Genomic DNA, 27,351 nt, shown 5'->3' with positions numbered 1-27,351 from the left:
CCGCTTCTCTCATCCAAATCCCAGGAGGCAGGGCAGGAAAGCCAGGCGAGCCCACGAGCCTGGCGGGGTCCTGGCTCTGCCATCGACAAGCTGGGTGGCCCTGCGTTACCACGTCACCTCTCTGAGTCTCCGTTTCCCATCTCTAGAAAGGGATGAGCATGTGACGGCCTTGTGGGATTTGCTGCGGGGGTGAGGGAAGATGACACGTGATCTTGGCACTGCGCCTGGCACCTGCTGAGCCTTCACTAAATGTATTGTTGTCACCGTTGTTATTAGTATATATTATGGTTGTATCTCACATACATTTCCTCCTACAAGTATGCTGAGAAACACACACACACACAAACACACACACACACACATCCCTGCTACAGACACGAGCGCATCATGTACATACAACTTCTTTCAAGAACACTGTGGCTTCCGTGGCTCCAGGGACAGAGGGATAATAATATTAATCATAATAGCAGTGATAATGACACCAAGAGTTAATATTTGTGAAGGGAACGTTATTTTGAGGTAGGGTTTTCATCCAGGCCATGTGTGGCCTGTGGCCTGTGGCTGAAGTCAGAACAGACCCTGCCCCTTTCTCTGAGAGGTTAAGCAGCTCTGCTAAGGTCAGGGGAAGTCTGGCCCCAGCGCCCATGCTTTTAACCGGGCTGTGCCCTCCCTTCGCACCCCTCCCTCCGCGCGGTGGGTGGGCTTCACCTCTAGTAAACTACAGCTGCCTTGGATGAGAGGACACGTTCCTTTCCTTTGTCTCACTTGACCCTCGCCAGCCCTGGAGTAGATGGAATGGGCGGGCTTTAGCTCCCTCATTGTACACATGAGAAGCCTGAGGCCCAGAGAGGGGGTGTGATATACCCAGAGCTGCACAGCTGGTGCACTGCATCCAGTTCTGGGAACGGGACAGAGTTCCAGAGCAGTGGTGGGGTTGAGGGAGGAGTGTGCCAGGGCTGGCGAGGCAGCTGGGGTGGGAGTGGCACCCAGCACAGGATGGGGTGCCCCAGGTGGAGAACAGGGCTGATTCTGCCTTTGTGCCAGCCTCCAGGAATTCGTGCCACTCTGGGCATCTGCAGCAGCCCTGGGGCTGGCAGGGCCAGGTCAGGCCATTGGCATTGGTGGGGCAGCTGGAGCGGACTCGAATAGAGCTGATTAATTTATCCCGGTCCCTGGCAGGAAACAGACAAGGAGCAGCTGGTTTGCTCTTTGGTGCTTTATTAATTGTGACAATGGCTTTAACCCCAGATGTGGCTGACACAGCACTGCCTAGAGGCCCCAGCTGCTATTTGGGGTGCAGGGCAGGGGTCCTCATGGGGTGGAGAGTGCAGGAAGTACGATCTCTTTCAGGGGAGGCTGGCACACCCTGGATCCCCTCCCCAGTGGTCCCTGAGGCAGGCACAGGCGGGCTGGGAAGGTGCTCAGCACCGTATCAGTCCCGTTCCTCGGGTGCCTCTCTGTGCCAGGCCCAAGCTGGGCATTGCAGGTGGGCCCAGCTGAGCTCTGTTTCACAGTGGGTGCTGAGGGTCCAGACCACACGGCTGGCCAAGGTGAGGTGAAACAGAGGGGCCTTGTCAGGCAGGAAGGACTTGAGATGCCCATGGTTCTCACTCTAGCACCTGTGGAGCAGCTCAGAGCCCCACGATTCTCAGGGGACCACAAGGAGTGGAGTTTTGTTTGTTTGTTTTTTACCTTCAGTCCTCTTTTACCTCTGACTCTATTTTTAAAAAATTTTCTATTACAGTTGACATTTAATATTGTTTTATATTAGTTTCAGGTGTGCAGCACAGTGGTTAGACATTTATATAATTTATGAAGTGGCCCCCTTGCATAAGTCCAGAACCCACCTGGCACTATACACCGGTATCACAGTATTACTGACTGTATCCCCCAGGCTGTGCCCACATCCCCGTGACTATTTTGTGCCTATAATACTTCTTACTCTCTTCACCTGTTTCCCCCACTCCCCTTCCATCTGGCAACCCTTAGCCCGTTCTCTGTGTCTGTGGGTCTGTTTCTTTTATTTGTTCATTTACATTGTTCTCTGGGTTCCACATATGAGTGAAATCAGATGGTCCCCATACTTCTCTGTCTGACTTTTTTCACAAGGTTGGTCTTTACCTCTCCCCCACCCCCGCTTAAGTAATAGGATCTCTAGTTCAAGGGCAATTGCACATAAAGACCCAAGAGGGAAGGTGAAGGCACTGCAGCTCTGGTGGAGCTGGGACAGGGACCCAGAGCTTGTCCCCTCCATCTGCCCTCGGCCCCCAGCCCCTCCTCAGAGCCCTCAGGAGTCCACTGAATTGAGCCCACCAATGACTGCTCCTTGCCAACCAGCATTCTGCAGTTGAGGAAACTGGGGTGGATTGAGGAGCAGCGACTTGCCCAAGGTCACACAGCAGGTCAACACTGCATCTTCGACGTGACTCTTATGTGTCCAAACTGGGCTGTTTGGTACTCGCCCAACATTGCTTAACACTCCCAGCCTGGCCGGGGCTCTTCCCTCCCATCCCTGCCAGAGGCCCTGCTTCAGCCCCATGGAAGGTTTTGCCCCCCACCCCCTGGATGCCCACTCTCTTTGGTGTGTCACTCAACACCACGTTGTCTGTGAGGTGGACGGTGAGGCACTTGAGGGCAGGAAGTATTTCTGGTATATTTCTTTCTTTAAATTGTGGTAAAATAACATAAAATTTACCGTTTTTATCTTAACCATTAAGTGTACAGTTCAGTGGCATTGAGTCGAATCATATTCTTGTATGACCGTCAGCACCATCTAGCACCAGAACTTTTTCTCCTTCCCAGGTTGAAACTTCTGTACCCATTAAACTATGGCTCCCCATTTCCCTCTCCCAGCCCCTGCAACCTCCATTCTACTCTCTGTTTCTCTGAATCTGACTGTTCTAAGCACCGTATATAAGGGGAGTCGTGCTGTATTTGTCCCTTTGTGTCCGGTCTATTTTACTTTGTGCAGTGTCCTTAAGGTTGCAGCCTGTGTCAGATTTCATTTCCCTTTAGGCTGAATATTATCCCATTATGTGGACAGACCACATTTTGTTTATCCAGCCGTCCACTGATGAACACTTATGTTTCCCCTCCTGGCTGCTGTGAATATGGGCGTGTGGATACCTGCTGAAGTCCCTGCTTTCATTTCCTTAGCGCGTATCCCCAGAAGTGGATTTGCTGGACCATCGGGTAATTCTGTGTTAATTTTTTGAGAAAAAAATTACTGCTTGGCGCAGCGGCTGCACCGTTTTACATTCCCACCGGCAACGCTCAGGGTTTCCGGTTTCTCCACATCTTCGCCATCACTTGTTTTCTCCTGCCGTTCTGATAACAGCTGACGTGTGCAAAGTGGCGCTGCATTGTGCTTTCGATTCAAACTGCCCTGATGGTTAGTGCTGCTGAGCATCACTCCACGTGCTGCTTACCCGACTGTATATCTTCTCTGGAGAAATGTCTGTTCATATCCTTTGCTCATTTTTAACTAGGGCTCTTTGTATTTTTGTTATTGAGTTGTCAGAGTTCTTTATATATTCTGTATCTATTCATTCCTTATCCGATGCACGATTTGCAGAGATTTGCCACCGTTTCGCTCCGATGATGGGGTCTGGTGGATTTCTGAATTAGCGATGCCTGGCCGGCACCTGGCACAGAAGCAGCCACACTCCCTTTCCCATATCCTCGTATTCTCTTGAGTGGAACCAAGGCCAGCCCTTGAGCCCCAGTCCTCTGTGCGGCCCGAGGGACCATCACCAGCAGCAGGGCAGACAGGGTCCCTCCGTCGGTCACTGAACTAGTGCCAGTCCATGGGGCGCTGCTGAAGGATTTGAGGTGGGGGCGCGACGTGGTCAGATTCAGGCATTAGAAAGATTCCTCTGGCAGCTGATATGGAAACTGGCCCGGGGCCTTGCTGACTTTCCCCAGCGAGTCCCCTCACTCTAGGAGTGATAGGAGTAGCCACACAAAAACAAGGTCAGAGCTTTGCAGCTTTGGTACCGGTTCCAGTCCTGGCTCCGTCCTTCACTAGTTATGAGTCTCAGGCATGGGGCTCACATGCCTGAGCCTCTATTTGCTCATCTGTAAACAGGCAGTAAATAACCCTTCCCCAGAAGGATATGGCACTCGGTAAGCCTCATCTGTAGGGTGCTTGCTGTCTAGCAGCTGTGACAATGTCCCAGAAAAGGTCAGCTCCTCCAGGCTGGAGAATGTCCCGTCTTCTTCCCCAGGGCGCTCCCAGCACAGTGCACATGGCATGTGGCAGGGATGACTGGCACAGAGGGCCAAGTGCTGAGTCTCAGCTGGCTGTGCTCTCTTACCCGCAGTGGGACTCCATCAACGAGGTGGACGAGTCCTTCCGGCCCATCCACACGTACCAGGTGTGCAACGTCATGAGCCCCAACCAGAACAACTGGCTGCGCACCAGCTGGGTGCCCCGCGACGGCGCCCGGCGCGTCTACGCCGAGATCAAGTTTACCCTGCGCGACTGCAACAGCATGCCCGGCGTGCTGGGCACCTGCAAGGAGACCTTCAACCTCTACTACCTGGAGTCGGACCGCGACCTGGGCGCCAGCACGCAGGAAAGCCAGTTCCTCAAAATCGACACCATTGCAGCCGACGAGAGCTTCACGGGCGCTGACCTGGGCGTGCGGCGCCTCAAGCTCAACACGGAGGTGCGCGGGGTGGGCCCGCTCAGCAAACGCGGCTTCTACCTGGCTTTCCAGGACATCGGGGCCTGCCTGGCCATCCTGTCCCTCCGCATCTACTACAAGAAATGCCCCACCATGGTGCGCAACCTGGCTGCCTTCTCGGAGGCCGTGACGGGGGCCGACTCTTCCTCACTGGTAGAGGTGCGGGGCCAGTGCGTGCGGCACTCAGAGGAGCGGGACACGCCCAAGATGTACTGCAGTGCTGAGGGCGAGTGGCTGGTGCCCATTGGCAAGTGCGTGTGCAGCGCCGGCTATGAGGAACGGCGGGATGCCTGTGTGGGTGAGCGTGCCCCACGGGGGCTGGTTGGCAGGTGGGCTCAGTCTGGGCAGGGCTGCCGGGTGGGGGGGAGTCGCCATAGGTAGCAGGCATCTGGGTGGTGCACACAGCACCTGGCATAGTGGGTGAACCTCCCGTGTTCCTGTGTCAGCAAATACACAGGCCACCTGTGTGTGTTGGGAGGGCAGGGAAGGGATGCACCACAGCCAGGCGGTACCCTCTGTGGCACTGTGGACTTAGGTCAGCATTGTTCTAAGCACCTTTCACATACTAACTCAATCCCCACAGCTACCCTATGAAATAGCAACTATTATCCTGGTTTTCTAGATGAGGAGACTGAGGCACAGAGAGGTGAAGCAACTGACCCAAGGTCACACAGCCAGGAAGTGACAGAGCTATGATTTGAACCCAGAAGTCTGGCTCTAGAGTCCATGCTCAAAACCACTAAACTTCTAGCCTGTGGGGTGGAGGGAAGTGGCCCCGAGCCCTAGGTGAGTGAGTGCAGTGTGGGGCCATTGTGAAGGTATGCAGGCAGGGCACCCAGGGGTACTGTCTATATGGGGTCTGTCACTGGGACACTGACGCAGCCTGCCAGTGTTCAGGAGGATCTTACAAGGACCTATGGGAGAGGACAACCAAGGTCCTTGAGAAGGAGGACAGCTGAGAGCACCTGGCTCATGAATAGCATGGCACCTGTTCCCAGGGGTGTACTGCTGGGGTTCCCATGTCAGAGACAGACCTCAGGCTGTGTGTGTGTGTGTGTACACATGGTCAGCGGACCCCCATGTGGGGGCAGTGCAGCTGAGCATCCTGAGAGCCTGGGAACACTGGGAGAGCAGTTGTGACCAGACAGCTGGTACTACAGCTGTTACTGGCCTCAGCCTGGTTGCCCTCTGCCCTCCCTTGGCCTCCCTGGGGGCTGGACACATGGCAGCTCAGCCACTCAGAGCACAGTGAAGCCTGCTGTGGGGACCAAGGTCATTCTCTGGGACTAGGATCTTCCATCCAGCTACCAGGCCCTTTCCAGACCCTCTCGGAGGCTCTCTGGTTTCCTTAAGAAATCTTACTTCACACTCCCAACTATTACGAGTCTTCACCTCTCCTGGACCCTATACCTCAAAGCACCTTCTGTGACATCTGCCTCTTTCTGGATTTGTTCTACCCTCTGGCCTAGTGTGCCAGGCTCCCCAGGTCTGCAGCCTCTCTTAGTTCCTAGCACAGACATCTCTGTATTTCTCAACTCCCCCTTAGGTAATAATAATAACAGGCATCCCTATTGCCTTGACAGCTTGCAAGGGGATTCCTCACATCAGTTCATTTGCTCATTGTAGCAAGGCAGGTATTATAATTCCATTTTATAGATGGGAAAACCAAGGCTCAGGATGTAGTGTCACCTACTGAGGTCTCACAGCTGGTAGAAGGTGGAGCTGGGACCTAGGTCTGTCTTGCCCTGAGCCAGGGGTAGGCTTTTAACCTATGCCTGGCCCACTCCAACACCCCCTCATTCTGATGGGGATAATAAAGTCCTTTAGCAACAATTTTTTGAGCTTTTGTTATGTGGCAGGCACTTAATAAGTGACTCTTACACATCATGTCAGTCAGTCACTCTGTCGAGCATCTTTCTGTGTCCGAGGCACCGGGGATACAGGTACAGGGAGTCCCTGCCTTCGGGGAGTTCATGAAGCTTCTCATTCATACAGTAGTTCCCGAAGCTAAGTATTATGACCCCATCTTACAGATGCAAGACATTGAGCCCCCTCAGCCTCAGTCGTACAGGAGGGATCTGATCTCAGGTGTCTCACTCCAGAGCACCAGCTGCTTTCTCTGTCCACGAAGCGCTGCTTCCCTCCTCCCTGGGTAACATTCACACAGTCACGGGCTCACCGGCCGTGGGTATCTGCTCAAGGTCAGCCGCTGCCCTCCCTCTGGATTTGGCCCTTGAGCACAGGAAGTCACTTGCTCGTCCTGTGTCCCCTGAGATGCGCTTGCCTGTAGGAGGGAGGGTAGTCCTCCTGACTTCAGGGCTGAGGCCTCGCTCAGAGTTCTCGGGTACTGCTCCTGCCTCCTTATTTGACAGAGGCAGACAGTGGAGCCCAGAGGGGGAATGCATCTTGCCCAAGGTCCCACAGCATGTCAAGGGCAGGGCTCATGGTGGAAACCCCACATCCTGAGCAGCAGGACCTCCCGGGGCCAGGAGAGACCAAGGCCACTCCCACTTCCTGGCGCTGCTGGCGCATCAATAAAAAATAAAGAGATGGCAAAGCAGGGTCAGGGAATTGCTGCATATTTTGAATTTTACATTTAAATCACAATACAACATAATTATGCCAGTTGCAAGATAATTACAGGTTTTATAAAAATATTTATTCATAGTGCACTGCGGGCAGTGAGGTTTAAGGACAGAATGCCAGTTTTAAGTGGCAGGAGGAGACTTTCCTCAGCTGTCGGTGGGCTTCTGTGCTTGTCTGTGTAACCCCCTTTGAAGCAGCACGGGACCAACACTGAGGCCCAGCCCATGTCCCCCATCCCTTCCCCCTCCTCGGGGTAGCCTGAGAGTGGGGAGATGGGGATAGATGAGCTGGGAACAGATGGAGGTGCGTGTCCTGGGCTACTTGAGGGGGTTCTCTCAGAGCTGTGGCCCCTCTACCCAACCTGAGTGGGACCCCTTGAGGTCATGGGGCCCCTGGCCTTCTGCGTTGGGTGGTTCTCCCTGAGCAGTGAGGAGAGGAAGGGCTGGAGCTTGCTAAGAATGGACCTACCTGGTCACGGAGCTCTTTAGAGACCTTACTGAGATTGCCCTCAGGCCACAGAAGGATGTCAGCCATGCAGCACTAATCCAGGTTACCAGTGAGGGAATGGAGGCCCAGAGAGGTGAGGTGACTGGCCCAAGGACACACAGCTAGGAGCGGTTGATTATCAGCTCCCCGACCAGAAAGCTCCTTGGGCCTCACAGTTCCTGACCCAGTGACCTCCCCCAACACCTGCTGCTCTCCCCTCCTACCCCCTTTCCAGGAAGGGGAAGGACCTCTGAGAACATCCAGTAGAGCAGCAGCCCTGAGTCTGAAGTCCCAGTTGCTGTCCTTCCTGTCACCTGGACACAGACTATAAATCACCCTCCATGGCCCTAATCATCTTTCTATAAATACCAGAGCCTCATTTTGGAGGGGGGAGCATGAACGTGGAGCTCTTTTGCCTCCTGTGTTTAAAATCTGATTTAGAATTAATTTCCTTTGGTCGTCCACCAGCAGACACCTTATTTGTCAAATCTCGAGCTCGTCGCAGGGGAGAAGAGAGAGGTGGCCGGGGCCTCGGGCACCTGCTGGCCTGACAGGCGGCCTGGGCAAGGTGCCCTCGGCAGGGGCAGGAGCCCCTCCTGGCCCGCGGCCCGCACGGGCCAGGCGCACGCGGGCTCCGGAAGCGCCCTGGGTCGCCGGGCAGGGCCGGGCCCCAGCCCAGAGCTGCTCCATCTGTCTCGGCCATTCATTCTCGGCTCTGCTTCCAGGTCTCTGGGCTCCCTGAGGCCTGGTGATTAGTATTCTTATTAAAGATTATTTTATTTCATTGCGCGGATTAATCTGGCCTTGACACGTTTGAGCCATATGGGTATTAGTGGTGCGCGTGAGAACCGCCCACTGGTGAGCGGCAGAGTGGCGGGGCCATCTCAAAGGCCAGGGACGGCCCCTGAGGCTCCCCGACCTGGGTTTGCCTTTGGCTGGGGGGGTTGGGGGGACTTAGGACGAGGCACTCAAGCTCCCTGAGCCTCTGTTTCCTGTCTGCCAAATGGATATATTAATACCGACTGCATAGAATCTTAATAATAGGTGCCAGGCTCACCCTGGCATGAATTCACATGTATGCGGTCATATCATCTTCACAACAGCCTTAGGAGCCCCGTTTTACAGATGAGGAAACTGAGGCCCAGCAACATGCCCAATGTCACTTAGCCTAGAGGTTAGACAAGAAAAGGAACCCGGGCAGCCTGCACCCACGGTCCTGATCTTAACTAACGAAGATTAGATAAATTCCAAATGGTCAGGGACTCAGGGACTGAGGTTGTCACGTGCTTCCTTCATGCCACCCATCACACCAGGATGTCACCACACGTGTCCTTGTCTGCCCCTCACTGCGAGGCTCCTTGAGAACCGGACTAGCTCCTGCTTAGCTCGGGTCCATAGCAGCTCGGTGGATTTGGGCGCAGGGATAACTGAGGGACAGAATACGCACACAGCCCCTGAGATGCTAATCAGCGAGGACCCGATGATTACAGCGAGGATTACTGTCATTCGGCTCCACAACAGATTCAACAAACATTTGCTGACCGCGTGCAAAGCCTGCTTCCTGGGCTCAGAAGGAAGCTCTTGGGCTGTGCCCAGGACTGGGCCTCCTGGGGGCTTCTGGGAAGAGGAGGTGAGGTCACAGGGTGTCAAGTAGGAGCCCCCACATTTCCAAGCTCTCAGCCTCCATCAGGCTTGAGCCCCCTCGGGGCCTCCCCAAGAGGAGTAGGGAAGATAACTGGGGCACAGACCGGCTGGTGTGGCTCAGCGGTTGAGCATCGACCTAGGATCCAGGAGATCGCGGTTTGATTCCTGGTCAGGGCACATGCCCGGGTTGCAGGCTCGATCCCCAGCAGGGGGCGTGCAGGAGGCAGCTGATCAATGACTCTCATCATTGATGTTTCTATCTCTCTCCCTTCTTCTCTCTAAAATCAATAAAAATATTTTTTAAAAACGAACAAAAAAACCTGGGCACATTTCCCTCAACTTCCCAGCCTAGAAGCTCCTTCTAGCTCCACGGCCTCTGGGTCTCTGAAGCAATTTAAGGACATTATCCTTTCTCCAGATTTCAGGTTTTCTCTCAAGTTAGTAGAATTTTACAAATTAACTTGATTTAATCTATTATAATAAAGAGATATGATTTTTTTAAACTGACGTAATGTCTTTTCAAGTGGAGCTCCTCTCAAGCCCTGAGTTTTCCAGAACAGGGCTTAGTGGAAAGAGATCCCCGAGAGCTTCCTGGTGGCCCCTGTTGCAGGGGAGCTCAGTTCCATGGGTGGAGCTGGGAGCTCCCTGGCCAGGCGGCATCTGCTCCTCCTGCACCCCTGGGGTCTCTGCCCAGAGCAGATGATGGTGGGATTAGCTCACTTTGAAAACTCCCACGAGCACTGGCAGCTCCTGGACCAGATGCTAGGAACTTTGAGATGAATGTGACAGTCCTGGGGCCTTAGTTACAAGGATCTGCCCACAGGACCTCCTGGTATAGGAGGAGAGTCAGGCACACAGATAAATCGTAACAGCCATAGTGTTACAGGGGATGAGACTGAGCAGGGACTGTGGAAGTAGAGAGGGCAGTGGTCACTTCTGTGTGTGTGTGTGTGTGTACATGTGGAGGTGTGGAGAGGTCTGAAAAGGCTTCATCGAAGAGATAGTTAGAATGAATCTTGAAAGAGTTTGACAGGTTGACAGAGGAGAAAATGCATCCCAGGAAGAAGGCACGACATGTGCAAAAGCCCTGAGGAAGGAAACAATATGCTGGGTCTGAGGAATGACCAGTCCTTTGGTTCTGCATGAGGGTGACGAGTGAGCGGTGGCACTGAAGGAGGCTGCAGGGAGGGCTCTGAGTGCCAGGCTTTATGGTTTAGGCCATGGGAGCCCCTGAGGATTTGAACTGGCATTGACAGTCAGGTGTCATCATAGGGAGCCCCAGAGTACCCCCAGTCCCTGCACGGCCGATTCATTCTCGTCCTTTAGGCCACAACTCAAATACTATCTCCTGTCTCCATCCTGGGGGAGATAGGTCCCCCCACCATTTACCCTTGGCCAGTGCATCTTCTATTTCCTTCCTGGAAATATCTCAGCCTGTTTACTGTGTCTTCCCCACCCCAATGCCACTCCTTGAAGGCAGAGACTGTGTGGATCTTGTTCATGGCGTGTCTCCAGCACCCAGATCTGCCTGGCACAGAGCAGGTGCGCTCGCATCCTGGAGGGATGAAGGGTGATCCTCCTGCCACTGGGATTGGGGGTGTGTGGGCCTGGAGGCCGGGTGTGGAGGCTGCTGAGCGCATCCAGGTGAGAGATGAGGCAGGGGCTGGAGGGAGGGCTGCATAGGAGACAAGGCTGTTGCAGCCACGGTGCCAGTGACATGGTGACAGTGACATGGGATCTGAGAGGGGCTGGGGGCCTACAGTTCCTGAGCAGTCGGCATCACATGGGGAGCTTATAAAACACAGACTTCCAGCCCCTCCTGCCCTCTTCTAATTCTTATCACACGTGTCTTTTCCCGTCAGTTCCTTCCCACTCTCACTCCCTGTCCCTCTTTCACATCCAACCCAAGTGACACTCCTGGGGTTTTGGCTCCCCTTTGATTCTTAGCCTCTTGGCCCCTGCCCCTGAGGCTGGCATCTCACTCAAGACCAGTGTCCTGTGAAGGACAGAATCAGGATGGAGACAGGGCCTTGGCGGGAGGGCCTGTCGGAGGAGAGGCTCCTCCCGGTGCCGCCTTTGGGGCTGGGACTTGGGTGTCAGGTCCCAGCCTCAGCTCAGCCTTGTACTTGCTGTGCAACCCTGTGAAGGTCGCAGGTCCTCTCTGTGCGTCAGTCCCTCCCTCACAACGGAAGGTAGGACCTGGGTGATGCTGAAGGTCCGCATCTCTGTCCCCCGAGGAACCCGCCAGGAAGCCCGGGTCAGAGTAAGAGTTGTCCCCGAGACCAGCTGGCTAATCTGTAGTCACCTTCTCCTCCACAGCCTGTGAGCTGGGCTTCTACAAATCAGCCCCTGGGGACCAGCTCTGTGCCCGCTGCCCTCCCCACAGCCACTCTGCCGCCCCTGCCACCCGGGCCTGCCGCTGTGACCTCAGCTACTACCGCGCAGCCCTGGACCCGCCGTCTGCAGCCTGCACCCGTGAGTACCATCCCTGTGCCCCAGAACCGTGTGTGCAAGGGGTTCTTCGGGGGCCTGTGCACATGTCTGAGTGCCTGTAGGGGCTCCTCTGTCACGGGAGAGCTTGAACAGACACCCCTCGTGAGCTCAGCGTGTGCTCTCCTGGCCCTACAGGGGAAGCGCGCCTAGAAGAGCAGGTGTGGTTGTGTGCGTGCTCTGGGCACCCCAGGGGACTCCAGAGGAGCCTGGCGTCACTCCTACAGTAGCTATGGGACTGTCTGGACTTTTCGCTGACATGGCTCCTGCATTGCCTCCTGTCCCCTAGCCTGAAGGGGGCCTCTCGCCCTTTCATCCCAGCTGGGGAGGGGCTGCAGCCAGCTCAGCCCCCCCCATTTGCCAATTCTGGGCTCTTGTGGTGGGGGCAGGGGTATTGTTCTGACTGATTTTGCCCCAGAATTTACCCCAACCTGATCCCCATCTTTCCCTTCCCCCACCTCCATCACCACCCAGCCCCAGGATCCTTGCACATGGCAAGTGAAGGCCCAAGTGTATTCGTACCACACACACACACACACACACACACACACACACACACACAGACCTGTGCATTCACCCATGTGGGACCTGCTGGGGCTGAGTGACGTGGTGACAACTCTGTGCTCTGGGACCAGGTGAGCCCATCTCTGTCTAGGTCATAGACACTTGCCCTCAGCTGGCTGGAGTGAATTTCTCTCCAAATTCACAATCCAGTTTTGAGAAATCTTAAGACTGGGCTTTTAGTATTCCATACCCTTCAGATCCGAAGGCTCTCCATGATTCTGAGATCCTACGGTTCTGTTTTCTTAAGACCTAAGATCGCCTTCCTAAGAGTTGGAATTCTGAGGCCCAGGCCCTCCTGGCTCAAATGCCCACCCCCAGGGGCCCACCCCAGCTCCACTCTTCTCTCCCTTGTACTGCCCAGACTGGGGCTCTCATCGTGGGGGAGGGAGGGTTGGGGACATCCTCAGGGCTTCCTGGGGCCTCCACTCTATTCTAGCCAAGTGCTCAGTGGCATTTACATTAAATTCAGCACAGGGGGGTTAAGGACTGGAGTGTGGGGCACAAATGACGGGGACTTTTCACACCCTGGGCCTGTGCAGTCTCTCTCTGGCTCTGGTTAAAACTTTGGGAAGCACAAACCCCCAGATCCCTGCGGTCCAGTGGAGGAAGGGGGGCCTTAGATTTCTGTGCCCAGACTGTGACACTGGTCCTAGTCCAGTGGCAGGGACACTGCCTCCGCCCTTGGGGAGGTTCCAGAGGATGGAGTAGGTGTGACATTATCCTTAGGGATCCCCAAATATCATGGGGGACCAGAGACCTTCCCTGGTCTGGTGGGAGGGAAACTGGACCACCCCAAATAAATACTCCCCACCCCACCAGTCATCATTCTCTGCTCCCCAGGGCCGCCCTCAGCACCAGTGAACCTGATCTCCAGCGTGAATGGGACATCTGTGACCCTGGAGTGGGCCCCTCCGCTCGACCCAGGTGGCCGCAGTGACATCACCTACAATGCCGTGTGCCGCCGCTGTCCCTGGGCATTGGGTCACTGTGAGAAGTGTGGGAGTGGCACCCGCTTCGTGCCCCAGCAGACCAGCCTGGTTCAGGCCAGCCTGCTGGTGGCCAACCTGCTGGCCCACATGAACTACTCCTTCTGGATCGAGGCTGTCAATGGTGTGTCTGACCTGAGCCCCGAGCCCCGCCAGGCCGCAGTCGTCAACATCACCACGAACCAGGCAGGTAGGCGGAGACGCTCCGTGCCCCCAGCTTCCCGGGCCCCTCACCCTCCCAGGCGTCCGAGCGTTGCCACGGGCTTGCTGTGGTCCTGGGAGAGGCTCTCCCATTCTTCTGGCCCTGCCCACCTCGCCAGGACCTGCAGCTACAGGCTCCCTTAGAAAAGTAGAACGTATCCTATGATCCAGAAAGCACAGAGGCAGGTGATCACGGCCATCATAGGCCTGGGTTCCAGAACTTTCCTTCTGCCTCTGTTTCCTCCCTGGTGCACTGGCATGCATAGTACCTGCCTCAGGTACTGATATGAGGCTTAAATGAAGGAAACGAAAATGCTTAGCCCAGCACCTGGTCCACGGTACGTGCTCAATAAATGTCGTTGAAAGATGGAATCACTCTGATTATCATTTTCCAGAAGAGCTACCACTCTGCTCGGGATGGATTTGGTCTCTGGTTTGGACAACACCAGCCATTTATTTCTCTGTTTCTAGCCAGTTGTTGGGCTGAAGTTAGCTTCTGGAACCTCTTTCTTTCCAAATTCTGGTGGGACCTGCCTGTCCAGTGACAGCCTGGCCTAAGAGCCCACCGTGGCAGCCTCCCTGTCAGCAGCCACCCTCACGTGTGGCCTGGACCCTGACAGCTCCCCATCCTGTCTTCCCCTCAACCACGCCGGCCAGCAGACACCACTCCACCATGTCACAGAGGAGGAAACTGAGGCGCGAAGTGCCGCCCAGTGTCACTGCATAGGAAGCAGCAGTCAGGATTCGAACCCATACCTGTCTCACTCCCAACTGAGACAGGCCTCCCTTCTCTGAGCCCCAGGCCACCCTCCCTCATGCCAGAGCTTCATGCATTTAAGAGACTCCTGCATTCGACCTGCATTGGTGGAGCATCTGCTAAATGCTGAGCTCCGTGCTCTGCGCCGGCCACACAGTGAGGGACAGAGCCCTGGGCCCGGTGCTCGGGGCCCTGCCTTAAGCACCTGTGGCTGGGGGACTGGCACAGGTGCTGGCTGTTCGGGGGTAAGGATGGAGCGGAGAACCCACCATTCAACATCCCCATCATTAGCAAGGAAAACCCTGCCCTGAACCCTACTCCCTTCCAGCCCCAGACCGTTTCTCTTCGCGTGAAAACTCCTGGAAAGAGTTTCTGTGCCGCCGTATCTGCGCCCGCTGCCCTCCGCGGGCCTCCTCGAGCAACTCCGGCAGGCGTCTTTCCCAGCTGACCACAGAAACTCAGCACCCCCGGGGCGGGGCACTTGTGTCTCTGTGCCTCTTTCCTCCTTGGAAGAGACACTCTTCTCCTGCCGGCCTTGCCCTGCCCCCCCATTTTTGGCCACACCTCTGGCCTGTCGTCCACCTCTGCCGGCCCCTCTGCCCAGACCCCCCTCTCTTTCCTGTGCACCCAGGTCCATCTCTTCTGAATGACCTTATCAGGGCCCGTGGATCTGAGTCACTATTACCCCAAATTTATGTCACCAGCACAGACCTCTCCCCTGAGGTCTAGCTGCCCACTCCCATCTCCACTCGGATGTGTTTTAGGCCCCCGTCTTAGGCAATGGCACCACCGTTCATGGGGTTACTCAAGCCCGAAACCCCTGACACTCTCTCTTCCATGCCACATCCATCCACCAGCCGGTCTCGCTGGGTCTCCCTTCAACACGACCATCTCCACGGTCCATCTCCCCACCAGCTCCATCTATCTTAGTCTGCTTGGGCCGCCATAACAAAATACAACAGACTGGTGGCTTACACCACAGAAATGCCTCCCTCCCAGTTCTAGAGACCAGAAGTCCAAAGTCAAGGTGCTGACAGATTTGGTTCCTGGTGAGAACCCTATTCCTGGCCTGCAGATAGCTGGCTTCTCACTGTGTTTTCACATGGCAGAGAGAGAGAGAGAGAGAGAGAGGGAGAGAGGGTGGGGGAGGGAGGGAGGGAGGGACGGGGAGAGAGGGAGGACTCTCTGGTGTCTTTTCTTATAAAGGCACTAATCCCATCATGAGCCCCCCCCCCCCCATGACCTCATCTAAACCTAATTACCTCCCTAAGGTCCCAGCTCCAATTATCACACTGGGGGTTTGGGCCTCAATATATGAATTTGGCAGGGTAGGGGGACACAGTTACATCCATAGCACCATCCATGTCCCCATCACGTGTTGCCTGGACAACCATAGGGGCCCCCTTCCACTTCGCCCCATAATTGGTTCTCACACCACATCCTAAGTGAGTTTTAAAAATGTGAGAGTTCCCTTTTCTCCACACCCTATTCAACACTTGTTATTTCTTGTCTCATTGATAATAGTCATTCTAACAGCTGTGAGGCAGTGTCTCGTTGTGGTTTTGGTGCGCATTTCCCGTATAATAGTGATGTTGAGCATCTTTTTGTATATCTGTTGGCCGTCGATCTGTGTCTCCCTTGGAGAATCGTCTATTCAGGTTCTCTGCCCATTTTTGAATCAGACTGTTTGTTTTTGTAGTTGTTGAGTTGCATGAGTTCTTTATATATTTTGGATATTAGCCCCTCATCAGAGGTATGGTTTGCAAATATCCTCCCATTTGGTTGGTTGCCTAAATCTATGTAATGTTATTAATGCGATGCGCCCCTGTCTGCCTCTCCGGCCTCACCCCACCCACTCTCGCCTTTCGGCCACACTGGCCTCCAGTCCCCATCCTTGAATACAACAAGCCCTTCCCCTCCCTGGGCCTTGGCCTTGCTTTTCCATCGCAGTGACACTCCTCCTTGTGACACCCCCACGGCTGGCTCCTTCAGTCCTCAGCTCAACTGGCACCCCCACCTCAGGGAGGCCTACCCTAGCCAGCCCAGCTGGCGTGGCCTGGTTCCCTCCTGGCCCCTGTGAGAGGTCCTTTCCATCACAGCTCCCTCTTCACGTCTTACATGGCACTTCACCAACCTGTCGTGATACATTGATTTGTTTTCTTATTTACTGTCTCCCTTTGTAAACCTTAGCCCCTTGAAGGCTGTCTTGGGCACTGCAGCCTCCCCAGGTCCTAGCCCAGTGCCCGGCCTGTGGTAGGTGTTCAGGAAATCCTAGGGACACGCGAGAGTCCCCATAGCTCAACAGCCCTGAGCAAATGGTCCAGATTTGTCCTCCGAGGCCACTTGCTCTTCTCCCTGCCCTCACCTCTTCTCCACAACCCCTTTTCCTGCAACCCTCTCTGGTGCCCATTCCCCTCCCACCTTGGAGCTCTGATCTCCCCCTGTGTCTTCCCCACTCACGCCTCTTGCCTTGGAAATTTCTTCCTCTTTAAGACACATTAGTACCCCTGGCCCCATGAGTCCCTTGCATACAATGGTCTCATCTGATCCTCGCCTCTTCCTGGCAGGGGTGTCCACTGTCTCTAGCTTAACTGCCGTCTGGATGGGAAGCTGCAGCCATGAGACAGTGATGGCCTCAGCCAGCAAGAGAGGGGCCGGGCTGTGAGTCCCAGGCTGTGGGGTCACCTGTGTACCACACCTTCCAACTTAACTCTGGAGTTGCTCCTTAATTTTTCATGTCAAAGTCATCCACAACGTTTATTGGGCACCCACTGTGTGTGGCCCCTGCCTTCAGAGGACTCCCAGGCCTGCCAGGAGACAAGATGCCCAGATATGAGGCAGGTGGGGGATGCAGGAGGTGTGGGGGTGAGCAGAGGGGGAAGAGGCGGCCTGCAAGCTGGAGGGACAGGGATGAGGGGGTTGGCACTTCCCTGTTTGGCTGTGGCTGGGTCTGTATCTGACACTCTGCAGCAGACCTCCCTCCAGGACAATTGTGCTGGACACGGGGGAGGGAGGGAATGGATGGAGGAGGGAATGGGTGAATCGATCAATGAGTGGGGGGTGAATGGGTATCTGAGTGTGACCACGAGAATACTTGAGGTCAGGTGGGCCGGGCTTGGCTCATGTCCCTTCCCAAAGCATCCAGAGCTGTCCTGTCCGGTCAACCCTCCAAACCTGACAGTGAGGTTGCAGTTCCTTCCTTTCATGCCCCCCTCCCCCAGGCCCTCCTGAGAGCCGCCAGGCAGGGGGCTGGGGCTGGGGAAGGGAGATAGAGACCTCAGGTGACAGCCCCAGGGTGGCTGGAAGCGGCTGCTCGCTGGGGCTGCTGGGGTCCTGCACTCACAGTGGAGGGGCCTGGCCAGAGAGAAGGAGGGTGCAGTGAAAGCTGGGGCCCTCAGGCCTTGTCTGGGTCAAGCCCTCAGCATCCCAGACCAGAGGCAGGCTGTGCAGAGCCCAGGTAACTGACTGGGGAGACTGGAGGGGGGTGGCTCTCCTGGGGCAGAGGCATGACAGCCAGCAAGCTGAGCAGGCCCGAGCAGGGCCTGGGAAGGGGTGGGACAGAGGCCAGCCCCAGTGCTCACCCATCTGCCCATCTGATCAAGGCCGGCCTCCCTCCCTAGCCCCGTCCCAGGTGGTGGTGATCCGCCAGGAGTGGGCAGGGCAGACCAGCGTCTCGCTGCTGTGGCAGGAGCCCGAACAGCCCAACGGCATCATACTGGAATACGAGATCAAGTACTATGAGAAGGTACCAGCCTCTGGGGGGGGGGGGGGGGCGGGCAGGGTACCCTTGGCTGACTGCCCCTCCCGCGGACAGGACAAGGAGATGCAGAGCTACTCCACTCTCAAGGCTGTCACCACCAGGGCCACCGTCTCGGGCCTCAAGCCCGGCACCCGCTACGTGTTCCAGGTCCGAGCCCGCACCTCAGCAGGCTGCGGCCGCTTCAGCCAGGCCATGGAGGTGGAGACCGGAAAACCACGTGAGTGCAGGGAGCTGGGAGGGCAAGGGAGCTGGGCCAGGCCAGAGGAAGGGAATTTGCCCACCTCATGCCTGTGCTGAGTTGGCATTTTCACAGCTGAAAACAACTGAGGCTCAGAAAAGGAAAGTGACTTGCCCAAGGCAACCAAGCTCGCAACAGCCACAAATACTGGCTTTTACTGAAGATCAGTGTGACTTGCAGGCACCATGATGCCCTTTGCTAGCAGGACAATCTTCTCATGTCCCTGGGACCCTCTAGGGAGTTGGCACTATCCACACCCCCATTTTACAGACAAGGGGAACAAGGGTCAGAGCAGTCAAGTGATTTGCCCAAACTTACCCGGCAAAGCAGGATTTTAACATGGTCCTTTTGGGGACAAATTCTGTGCCCCTTCCCCAGTATCTTCCCGCCTCCAGAACAGTGGTTCCCACAATGTGGTCTGGGACCAGCAGCATCAGCAGCACCTGGGAGCTGCCAGAAATGCTGAGTCACTGAATCAGAAGCCCTGAGGGTGGGGGCCCATCGATGTGGGTTTCATCAAGCCGGCATAGTCAGCCTTGAGCACCCCTGCCCCATCTCCAGGCAATCGGGCACCCTCCAGGGAGAAGTCTAGCAACTCCCCCTTGGTCACACAGCCCCAGGAAGTGGAAGCGCGGAGGTGGGAAGCCTGCAGCAGCAGGGTCTTGAAGGAGAAGCTAGGTAGAGGGGAGGTGGGGTCAGAGGAGGAGGCCTGCATCCTGACTCTGGGCTGAGGAGACTGAGGAGGCTGCCCACCAGGTGCAGGGAGAGCCACCAGAGCCCTGGGCCCGAGGCCAAGGCTGAGAGCCCCGCACCCCGGTTTCCCTGCAGGGCCCCACTATGACACCCGGACCATCGTTTGGATCTGCCTGACACTCATCTCGGGCCTGGTCGTGCTCCTGCTCCTGCTCATCTGCAAGAAAAGGTGGGTGGTCCTGGGCCCCAGCCCCTCCAAGCCCCTCCCTGGAGCGCTGGGTTTCCTGCCAGGGCCTGGGGCTGGGCTCTTTCCTCCTACTTGGAAGGGACACTTTTCTCTTGCCTTGCCTGCCGACCCACCCCCTAGTTTTGCCCACATCTGGCCTGCCCTCTATCTCTGCCAGCCCCTCCTCTCCAAACAACCTGTAAAGACTGGAGGACCCTGGGCTTGTCCCCGGTCCTTCTCTCTTTCCCATTTATCTAGGTCCATCTTTCCTGAGTGAACTTATCAGGGCCCTTGGCTTTGAATTCCACTTTCAGGCTGACATCCCCAAGTTTATGTCACCAGCACAGACCTCTCCCCCGAGGTGAGGCTGCCCACTCCCATCTCCACTCGGATGTGCTTTAGACAAATAGCCCCCCAAACCTGCACCTCCGCAGGCTTCCCCATCTTAGGACATGGCACCATTGTTCATGGGGCTACTCAAGCCCTTCAACAGCCACCTTCATCTCATTTGATCCTGATGATACCCCAGTGAGGTTGAGATTCTGACCTCATTTTGCAGATGAATACATTGGAGATCAGAGAGGTTAGGCCACTTACCAAATAGAGGCCGGAACTGGGACTTGAACCTGGGTCTGTCAGCACGAAACACCATGCTCTTGGTCTCTCTCCTGTCTCCCACTCCATTCCAGAGGAGGTGGGGGCAGGGCACAGTGCTCATGTGAACTTGGGATCCCAGACAGCGAGAATCAGAGGCTTGTCCAAGAAGAGATGGAAAAACAGACCCAGGGAAGGGAAGGGGCCTGCTGAGGTCATCTTTCAACCCCTCCACCAGGGACAGTTTCCTATAAAACGGAGCTAATAACCCACAGAATTTGCTGGGAGGGCCAAGTGGACTCACCTGTGTAAATTACAAAGGGTTTATAAATGTCAAGGACATCACAGTTAAGACAAGCTGAGAGCCCGAGAGTGGGGACTACCCCGAGCAGGGCCAAGGGCTGGGCTGTCAGGTGTTGCCCTGAAAGGGGAAGGGGAGTCCTGACTTGTCCCTGATTGGGGTTGGGTCCGGGCTGGGACTAGGGAGATATGGCCTCGGCAGAGCCATGCCCACCCTCCACAGGCACTGTGGCTACAGCAAGGCCTTCCAGGACTCAGATGAGGAGAAGATGCACTATCAGAACGGGCAGGGTGAGTGCAGGGGCCCCGGGACCTGAGGGCAAAGAGGAGGTCACGGTGGGAAGGAGAAAGGTGTTCATAGAAAATGACCAGAGCCCCAGAGGTAGACGGTAGGACATCACAGAGAGCTGAGACCCATAGGTGCAGTGCTGTTCACCTTTTGTGGGCTCACAGACCCCGCCCCGAATGCCAGAGTCCCTCTCCCCAGGGAAGTGCACACATGCGTGCGCTCATACACAGTTTTGTGCACAAGCTCAGGGAGGTTCATATATTCTTGGACAAGAACCCCTACAAGCGAGAGTTTTTTCAGGACCCTGCAGAGACCCCAGAAAAACAAGGCAAATTTGGGGAAACCTTCCTCCACACCCCACTTTCGTGCCCATGTAGACATTTATATCAGTCATGGTACTGATTCCCATTCAGCCTGAATGCAGCCTTGGAATCCTTCTTAACGCAGTTGTCAAGAGAACCACTTTAATCTAAATTGGCACTTGTGATGTAATCTTTTTGCCACATTCCTGCCCCAGAACAATTTAGAAAGACCTCAGGACTCTAGAAGTGACCCCAGAAAATGACAGACATGCTCCAAACTCACTGGAGACCCCAAAGGCCCCTAGAGACTCCAGAGCTACTCCATAGAGACCCTACTTGCACTTGGCAAGCATTTATTGGGCACCTAGTGTTTGCCACTGCATCCTGAGAGTCTCAGAGACACTCCTCACCCGACCCTCAGACCCATGGGATACTGGGAGGGGAAGGCCTCCTGGACCCCACTGAAGGCCCTTCTGCCCTGGCCCCTCAGCACCTCCACCTGTCTTCCTGCCCCTGCACCACCCCCGGGGGAAGATCCCGGAGCCCCAGTTCTATGCAGAACCCCACACCTATGAGGAACCGGGCCGGGCAGGCCGAAATTTCACCCGAGAGATCGAGGCCTCCAGGATCCACATTGAGAAAATCATCGGCTCCGGTGAGCCTCAGGGACTGTGAGGGGAGGGACAATGTGGAGGGGCACCCAGGGCAGAGGGAGAGGGGAACTGAGGAGCCTGATATGGCCAGGTCCACGGGGGCACTCCCGTGTGTGGGGCTGGGGGAGTGCGGGGGCCCGGGCTGAGGGAGCAGGGTCCCACTGCCCTCTCCCTGCCTGCCCCACTTGGGGTCCACAGGAGAGTCAGGGGAAGTCTGCTATGGGCGGCTGCGGGTGCCAGGGCAGCGGGACATGCCTGTGGCCATCAAGGCCCTCAAAGCCGGCTACACAGAGAGACAGCGGCGGGACTTTCTCAGTGAGGCGTCCATTATGGGTCAGTTTGACCATCCCAATATCATCCGCCTCGAAGGTGTCGTTACGCGTGGTAGGTACCAGGGGCAGGCAGCCTCACCCTGCAGGGCCCCTATTGCCCGGGACAGGGCTCTGGGTCCATCCGCACGCCACCCCGATGACTCCATCCAGAAGGGAATCCAGTGCCTGGGACCCCAGGGGGAACCCTAGGCTCCCCGGACCCTCAGTGCTGGCCCAGCTCCTGGTGAGGGACATGCCCTAGAGTCTCTGATCAGCAGCCCTGATTCCTCCACCAAGAGCCACTGCCTCCCCATCCCCTTCCCCAGGCCGCCTGGCAATGATCGTGACCGAGTACATGGAGAACGGCTCTCTGGACGCCTTCCTGAGGGTGCGTGCCCCACTGCACCTTTTGCGTGGGCTGGGAGAGGGAAGTTCAGTCTGGGTGTTGGGAGATAATGTAAGGCCTCCGAGTACCCCCGGAAGCTTGGACCCAACAGCCCTGGGGAAGGGGGAGCCAAGTACAGGGTCTTAATGGTCAGCCAGTCAAACTGCCTTTTAGCCCCATCACATGAGAGCCCCGTGTCGCATGAGGCCCTGCTGCCCTGCCTGGCACAGGCCAAGAAGGGTGCCTCTGTGGAGACCCAGGCCCCACCCAGATGGGAGGCATGGAAATCCCTAGATTCCCAGCCCTCCCTGCCCTTCATTTGCTGGGTACTCTTAGGCACAGGGCTTAGCCTCTCTGGGCCTTCAGTTCTTATGCAGAGTGGATAAACTGTCCTCGCTGCCCCACCCACCTCTCAGAGTTGCTGTGAATATGAACGAGACCCTGGGAATAAACCTTAACCCGGCACAGGCTTCCTAGGCAGTGAAGCGCTTTGCAAACTGCAAAGAGCCTTCCTGCAGCCCAAGCCGTGTCCTCTGCAGACTCACGACAGCCAGTTCACCATCACGCAGCTGGTGGGCATGCTCAGAGGGGTGGGCGCCGGCATGCGCTACCTCTCAGACCTGGGCTATGTCCACCGCGACCTGGCCGCCCGCAACGTCCTCGTTGACGGCAACCTGGTCTGCAAGGTGTCCGACTTCGGGCTCTCGAGGGTACTGGAGGACGACCCCGATGCCGCCTACACCACCACGGTGCGTGGCCCACTCCCCTTTCCGATAGGCCCAGGGAGGGGCAGGGTGGCACAGAGGGTGACCCCCCCACCTGTCATTCAGTGAAGTTGGCAATTTCTGGGTTGCCTTTTACCTGAGGCAAGTCCTGCCCCTTCTCTGCACTGGACTGCCTAGCAGGACCCCAGTGGGAAACAGGACCCCAGCGTTCAGCTCCCTGGCTCGGCCTAAGGAGAAGCCCTCAACTTTCCTGTGTCCATCACAGGGAGGGAAGATCCCCATCCGCTGGACAGCCCCCGAGGCCATCGCCTTCCGGACCTTCTCCTCGGCCAGTGACGTGTGGAGTTTTGGTGTGGTCATGTGGGAGGTGCTAGCCTACGGGGAGAGGCCCTACTGGAACATGACCAACCGGGACGTGAGTGTGGGACCCTCGCCCGGCAGAGGCAGCTGGAGCCTTGGGGGGCAGGACAGACTCGAGCCCAGCGCTGTGCTCCACCTCCCCAGGTCATCAGCTCCGTGGAGGAGGGGTACCGCCTGCCGGCACCCATGGGCTGTCCCCGAGCCCTGCACCAGCTCATGCTTGACTGTTGGCACAAGGACCGGGCTCAGCGGCCTCGCTTTTCCCAGATTGTCAGCATCCTTGATGCGCTGATCCGAAACCCTGAGAGTCTCAGGGCCACAGCCACTGTCAGCAGGTGCCTGGTGCCCACCCCAGCTCGACCCAGCCTGCTGCCCTCCCAGCATTGCCCTGACTTAGTCCCAACCTTGGGACAGCCCTGCCCTGACCGTTGGCCCAGGGCCCTGACCCCTGTTCCACCTGAGCCTTCCTCAGCCCTCTCCTTCCAAGCCTGGGGTCTAGCCCCTCAAACTCTTTGCCCGCTGCTGAGCCTGGGTGGAGGCTGAGGGTGGCTAATACCAGGGCCCTTGAGAAAGGCAGAGGCCCTGGCAGGCCACTTACCAAGGGCCCCTGTGCCTCAGGTGCCCGGCCCCCGCCTTTGCCCGGAGCTGCTTTGACCTACGCGGGGGCGGGGGTGGCAGTGGGGGCCTCACTGTGGGGGACTGGCTGGACTCCATCCGCATGGGCCGCTACCGGGACCACTTTGCCGCTGGTGGTTACTCCTCTCTGGGCATGGTGCTGCAGATGAATTCCCAGTAAGTGGTGGTCTCCCGGGGGCAGGGGCAAAGGGAAAGGGCAGGGGGCCAGAGGCAGCTCCAGGGAATGAGTATGTCCCTGTCTCCATGGCTCCCAGCCTCCCAGGCCCACCTGACCAGCACCACCCTTCCTTCACAGGGATGTGCGTGCCCTGGGCATCACCCTTATGGGCCACCAGAAGAAGATCCTGGGCAGCATCCAGACCATGAGGGCCCAGCTGACCAGCACCCAGGGGCCCCACCGGCACCTCTGAACCAAACCACAGTGGCCCCAGGTCGTGCCAGCTGTCAGAGGACTTGCAGGGTCGGCCAGCGGTCAGGGCAGCCCCAGGCTTCTGTCCCTCTTCCTTCTGCCTTCCTGCCAGGCACCAGTGAGGCCGAGAGCTCCACCGCAGGACCTGGAGTTATCAGGGGTCAGGACACCTGGAAAGGGACCTTTGATACCCAGCACCACTGGGACACCTGTCCCCAGGGCAGAGGGCCTTCTCTTTCCCAGATGCTGGGACCTCAACGCCACTGAGCCCAAAAGAGCCGTCGATCACCTGCCTCTGTGTGAGTGTATGAGTGTGTATGTGTGAGTGAGTGTGTGTGTATGCACACATGTGCTCCTGTGCTGTATGGGATGTGTTCTCACAAGGTCACAGACCATGTGTGTACCCACCGGCCAGGTCCCAGCATGGCTGTGTGCCAGCGCACACGTGCTATTCATTGAGACTGGAGCACATGTCCACGTGACTGTGGGTGGCGTGCTATGAATGCGGATGAGTGTCACAAGCCTGTGAGCAGGAAACTCGGTGTGATACTCCCATCGAATCTGGGCCCAGGTCCCAGCACCTACAGGGACCGGAGAGGGGCTCACACCCACCTCCCGCAGGCCTGGAGGCCGGAGCAAGGGGCCACTTCCGAACCACACCAGCACCAGGCCCACCCTTGTCTCCTCCCGGGTGAGCCCACTCCCAGCTCTATCTCAGGTCCGAGCCCTCCCTCTAGCTGGTGGGGGGCCACCTGCAGCCTCCACCTGGCTTCCGCCGCTGCTTCAACGGGAAAACAGGGTTCCTGGCCAGCCCCTCTGGTCACCTCTGTATAGGCGTCACCACAGGGTACATGATACGCCCTCGGCTGGACTTGGCTGTCTGGCTAGGGGCCAGGAGCCACCAAGTTCCCTCTAGTCTCTGATGCCCCTCCACAGCCCAGGGCTCCTCACTTGGAAGTCCCTCTACCAACCTCACTGCCCCCCAGCCCCCTGCCTGGAATCAGGGACCATAAGATTCTAGCTTTTCAGCCCCAAGTCCACTGCTCCTGCACCAACTGGACAGACCAAGGGAGTGTGTCTTGTCCAAGGTCACACAGCAGCCAAGTTCGGAGCTGAGCCTCTTCCCAGGGCTTTCCCCTGCTTCATTCCACACAGGATGAGAAGGGGCTTGGGAAGCCCCCCTCGCCCCCGAGACTGACCCTCTTCTTTACGGCCCACCAGGGTATGTAAATACATTTTTCTACCATGTCAGAATATTTTTTCCTCACTCCTGACAATGCAAAAATGGTCTTCAAAGCACATAAAAAGCACCCAGGGTGAGAAAGGTCCACCCCCGGGGAAGCTGGCAGGGCCCAAGGAACCCCACGAGGCAGGATGCCAGGTACCCCCTGCTGGGCCCAAGGGAGGGGCAAGCCCAGCCCCCACCTCCTGCCCAGCTCTCCTGTAGCCAGCACAGCTATTCCGCGGAAACACCAGCATTGAGCCCCCTCTCCCTCCTGCAATAATTCGGGGAGTCTCAGCCCTCCCCTGGTGCCGCGGCCAGCTCTCTACACCTCTATATGTTACTATATAGCCGAGCTGTTCTTCCTTCCTATGGAAGTTGGAAACATGGTCAGGACACGATCTGGGGAGGACCCTGTCTTCCACCCCCACCCCACTCTGACCCAGCTCCTGGACTCTGGATCCCCACAGTTGGGGGGACACAGTGGGGCTGGCACCTGCCCTGGGCGTAAAGTGCCCTCCAGGGTCCCAGGGATCTGTCTCTGTGGCTTCCATCGTGAGTCTTGAACTTGCCCACAATGAGAATAAAGTCTGCCTCATCTTTGCCTGTGTCCCCCTTTTGTTTCATTCCTACAACCTTGACATCTGGTAAGGAAGGGCAGCCTTATGCTGGGCACCTACCTTCTACATCCCATGGCGTTTCTTCCCTTCTGGTCTTCTTGTCTCCCAGGAGGTAAGATTCATGTACCCACTTTATATATGGAGAGGCTGAGTCTTAGAGAGGCCAACTTGCCTAACATCAAGTTCTGAACCAGAGCCCAGGTTTGTCCAACTCGAGCTCATGCTCCACCAGGAAGCACCCCCATCAGCCCAGTGGTCTCTCTCCCAAGTTGCGCAGATGGTGCTCACCACGCGAGCGCAGTCCCCTGCAGCTGGACATTGCCTTTGCCGTGGGCTCTCCTGGGGAAGGAATACGCCCCCGGAGGAGGCACACAGGAGGAGAAGCATTTCATGGGAACGACTTCCTCAGGACCAAGGGGTCCATTGAGAGACATGGGTGCTAGGGGGCAGGGAAGGGGAGATGGGGTGCAAACATATTCCATAGTTACCTCAGGGGACTTGGGGCCCACCTCTGCTCCAGGAGAGAGGGCCCAGCAGCAGGAGCCAGGGTGGTGGCATCAGAGGCTGGGCAGGGGACCAGGGCAGAGCAGAGTCCAACTGTGTCCATTTGAGTCAATGGCTTGGACACTCGGGGAAGATGCCCCTGGGGTCTCACTGACGAGCAAGTAAATAATCTGAGGGCAGAATCTTTATTCTGGGCCTCCCTCAAAGTGGGAAAGTGAACAGGCAGAAAACTCCTTTAGTGTGTTCCTATAATCTCAGTAATAATCACAACGGCCCTATGAGATTGGTAATATTGTCTCCAGCTTGCAGATGGGCACGAGCATGCTCGGAGAGGCCACTGTCCCATGAGGCGCACCACCACGTAAAGCTAGACCTGTCTGATTTCCAGTCTATTCCAGGCCCCTCCCCACGGAGGAAGGACCCGTTACACACACGTCTCTTCCCTAAGGACCAGTCACCAGAGCCCATTCAGCCTCCTGTGTACTGGGTGCCACTGGGGACGCAGAGGCAAAGGTGATGCAGCCCCTTCTCTTCAGAGGCTGAGACAAGGAATATCATTTTGAAGAAGGAAGAGGAAGAGGAAGGGAACCTTACCCTGCCAGGTATCGGTAATTACTATAAAGCTCTAATAACTAATAACTAAAACAGTTTGATTTGGTCCCAGGAATAGAGAAACAGAACGAATGGAGAATACGCCTGGAAACAGACCCAAATAAATATGG

General features: G+C 56.6%; 1 protein-coding gene across 1 annotated transcript in view; it reads left to right on the top strand.

The window, feature by feature from the left end:
- EPHA8 (EPH receptor A8) overlaps positions 1-26,108 on the top strand; it is a gene marked incomplete at its 5' end in the record, with an annotated part of 31,964 nt that extends 5,856 nt beyond the window's left edge. Inside the window, 15 exons of the mRNA XM_081145732.1 lie at positions 4,323-4,986; positions 11,724-11,879; positions 13,299-13,634; positions 18,023-18,147; positions 18,217-18,379; positions 19,229-19,322; positions 20,437-20,504; positions 21,295-21,459; positions 21,656-21,841; positions 22,095-22,156; positions 22,690-22,902; positions 23,144-23,293; positions 23,383-23,573; positions 23,857-24,030; positions 24,170-26,108. Of these exons, the coding sequence (XP_081001858.1) occupies positions 4,323-4,986; positions 11,724-11,879; positions 13,299-13,634; positions 18,023-18,147; positions 18,217-18,379; positions 19,229-19,322; positions 20,437-20,504; positions 21,295-21,459; positions 21,656-21,841; positions 22,095-22,156; positions 22,690-22,902; positions 23,144-23,293; positions 23,383-23,573; positions 23,857-24,030; positions 24,170-24,284 (2,862 nt within the window). The 3' untranslated portion in view covers positions 24,285-26,108. The remainder of the gene's footprint in view (positions 1-4,322; positions 4,987-11,723; positions 11,880-13,298; positions 13,635-18,022; positions 18,148-18,216; positions 18,380-19,228; positions 19,323-20,436; positions 20,505-21,294; positions 21,460-21,655; positions 21,842-22,094; positions 22,157-22,689; positions 22,903-23,143; positions 23,294-23,382; positions 23,574-23,856; positions 24,031-24,169) is intronic.
- Positions 26,109-27,351: the final 1,243 nt, after the last annotated feature.

Source organism: Miniopterus schreibersii, assembly GCF_964146895.1.
Source record: "Miniopterus schreibersii genome assembly, chromosome: 8".
Taxonomy (NCBI): Eukaryota; Metazoa; Chordata; class Mammalia; order Chiroptera; family Miniopteridae; genus Miniopterus; species Miniopterus schreibersii.
Note: the sequence above shows the minus strand (reverse complement) of the source record. Positions and strands in the feature narration are given on the sequence as shown.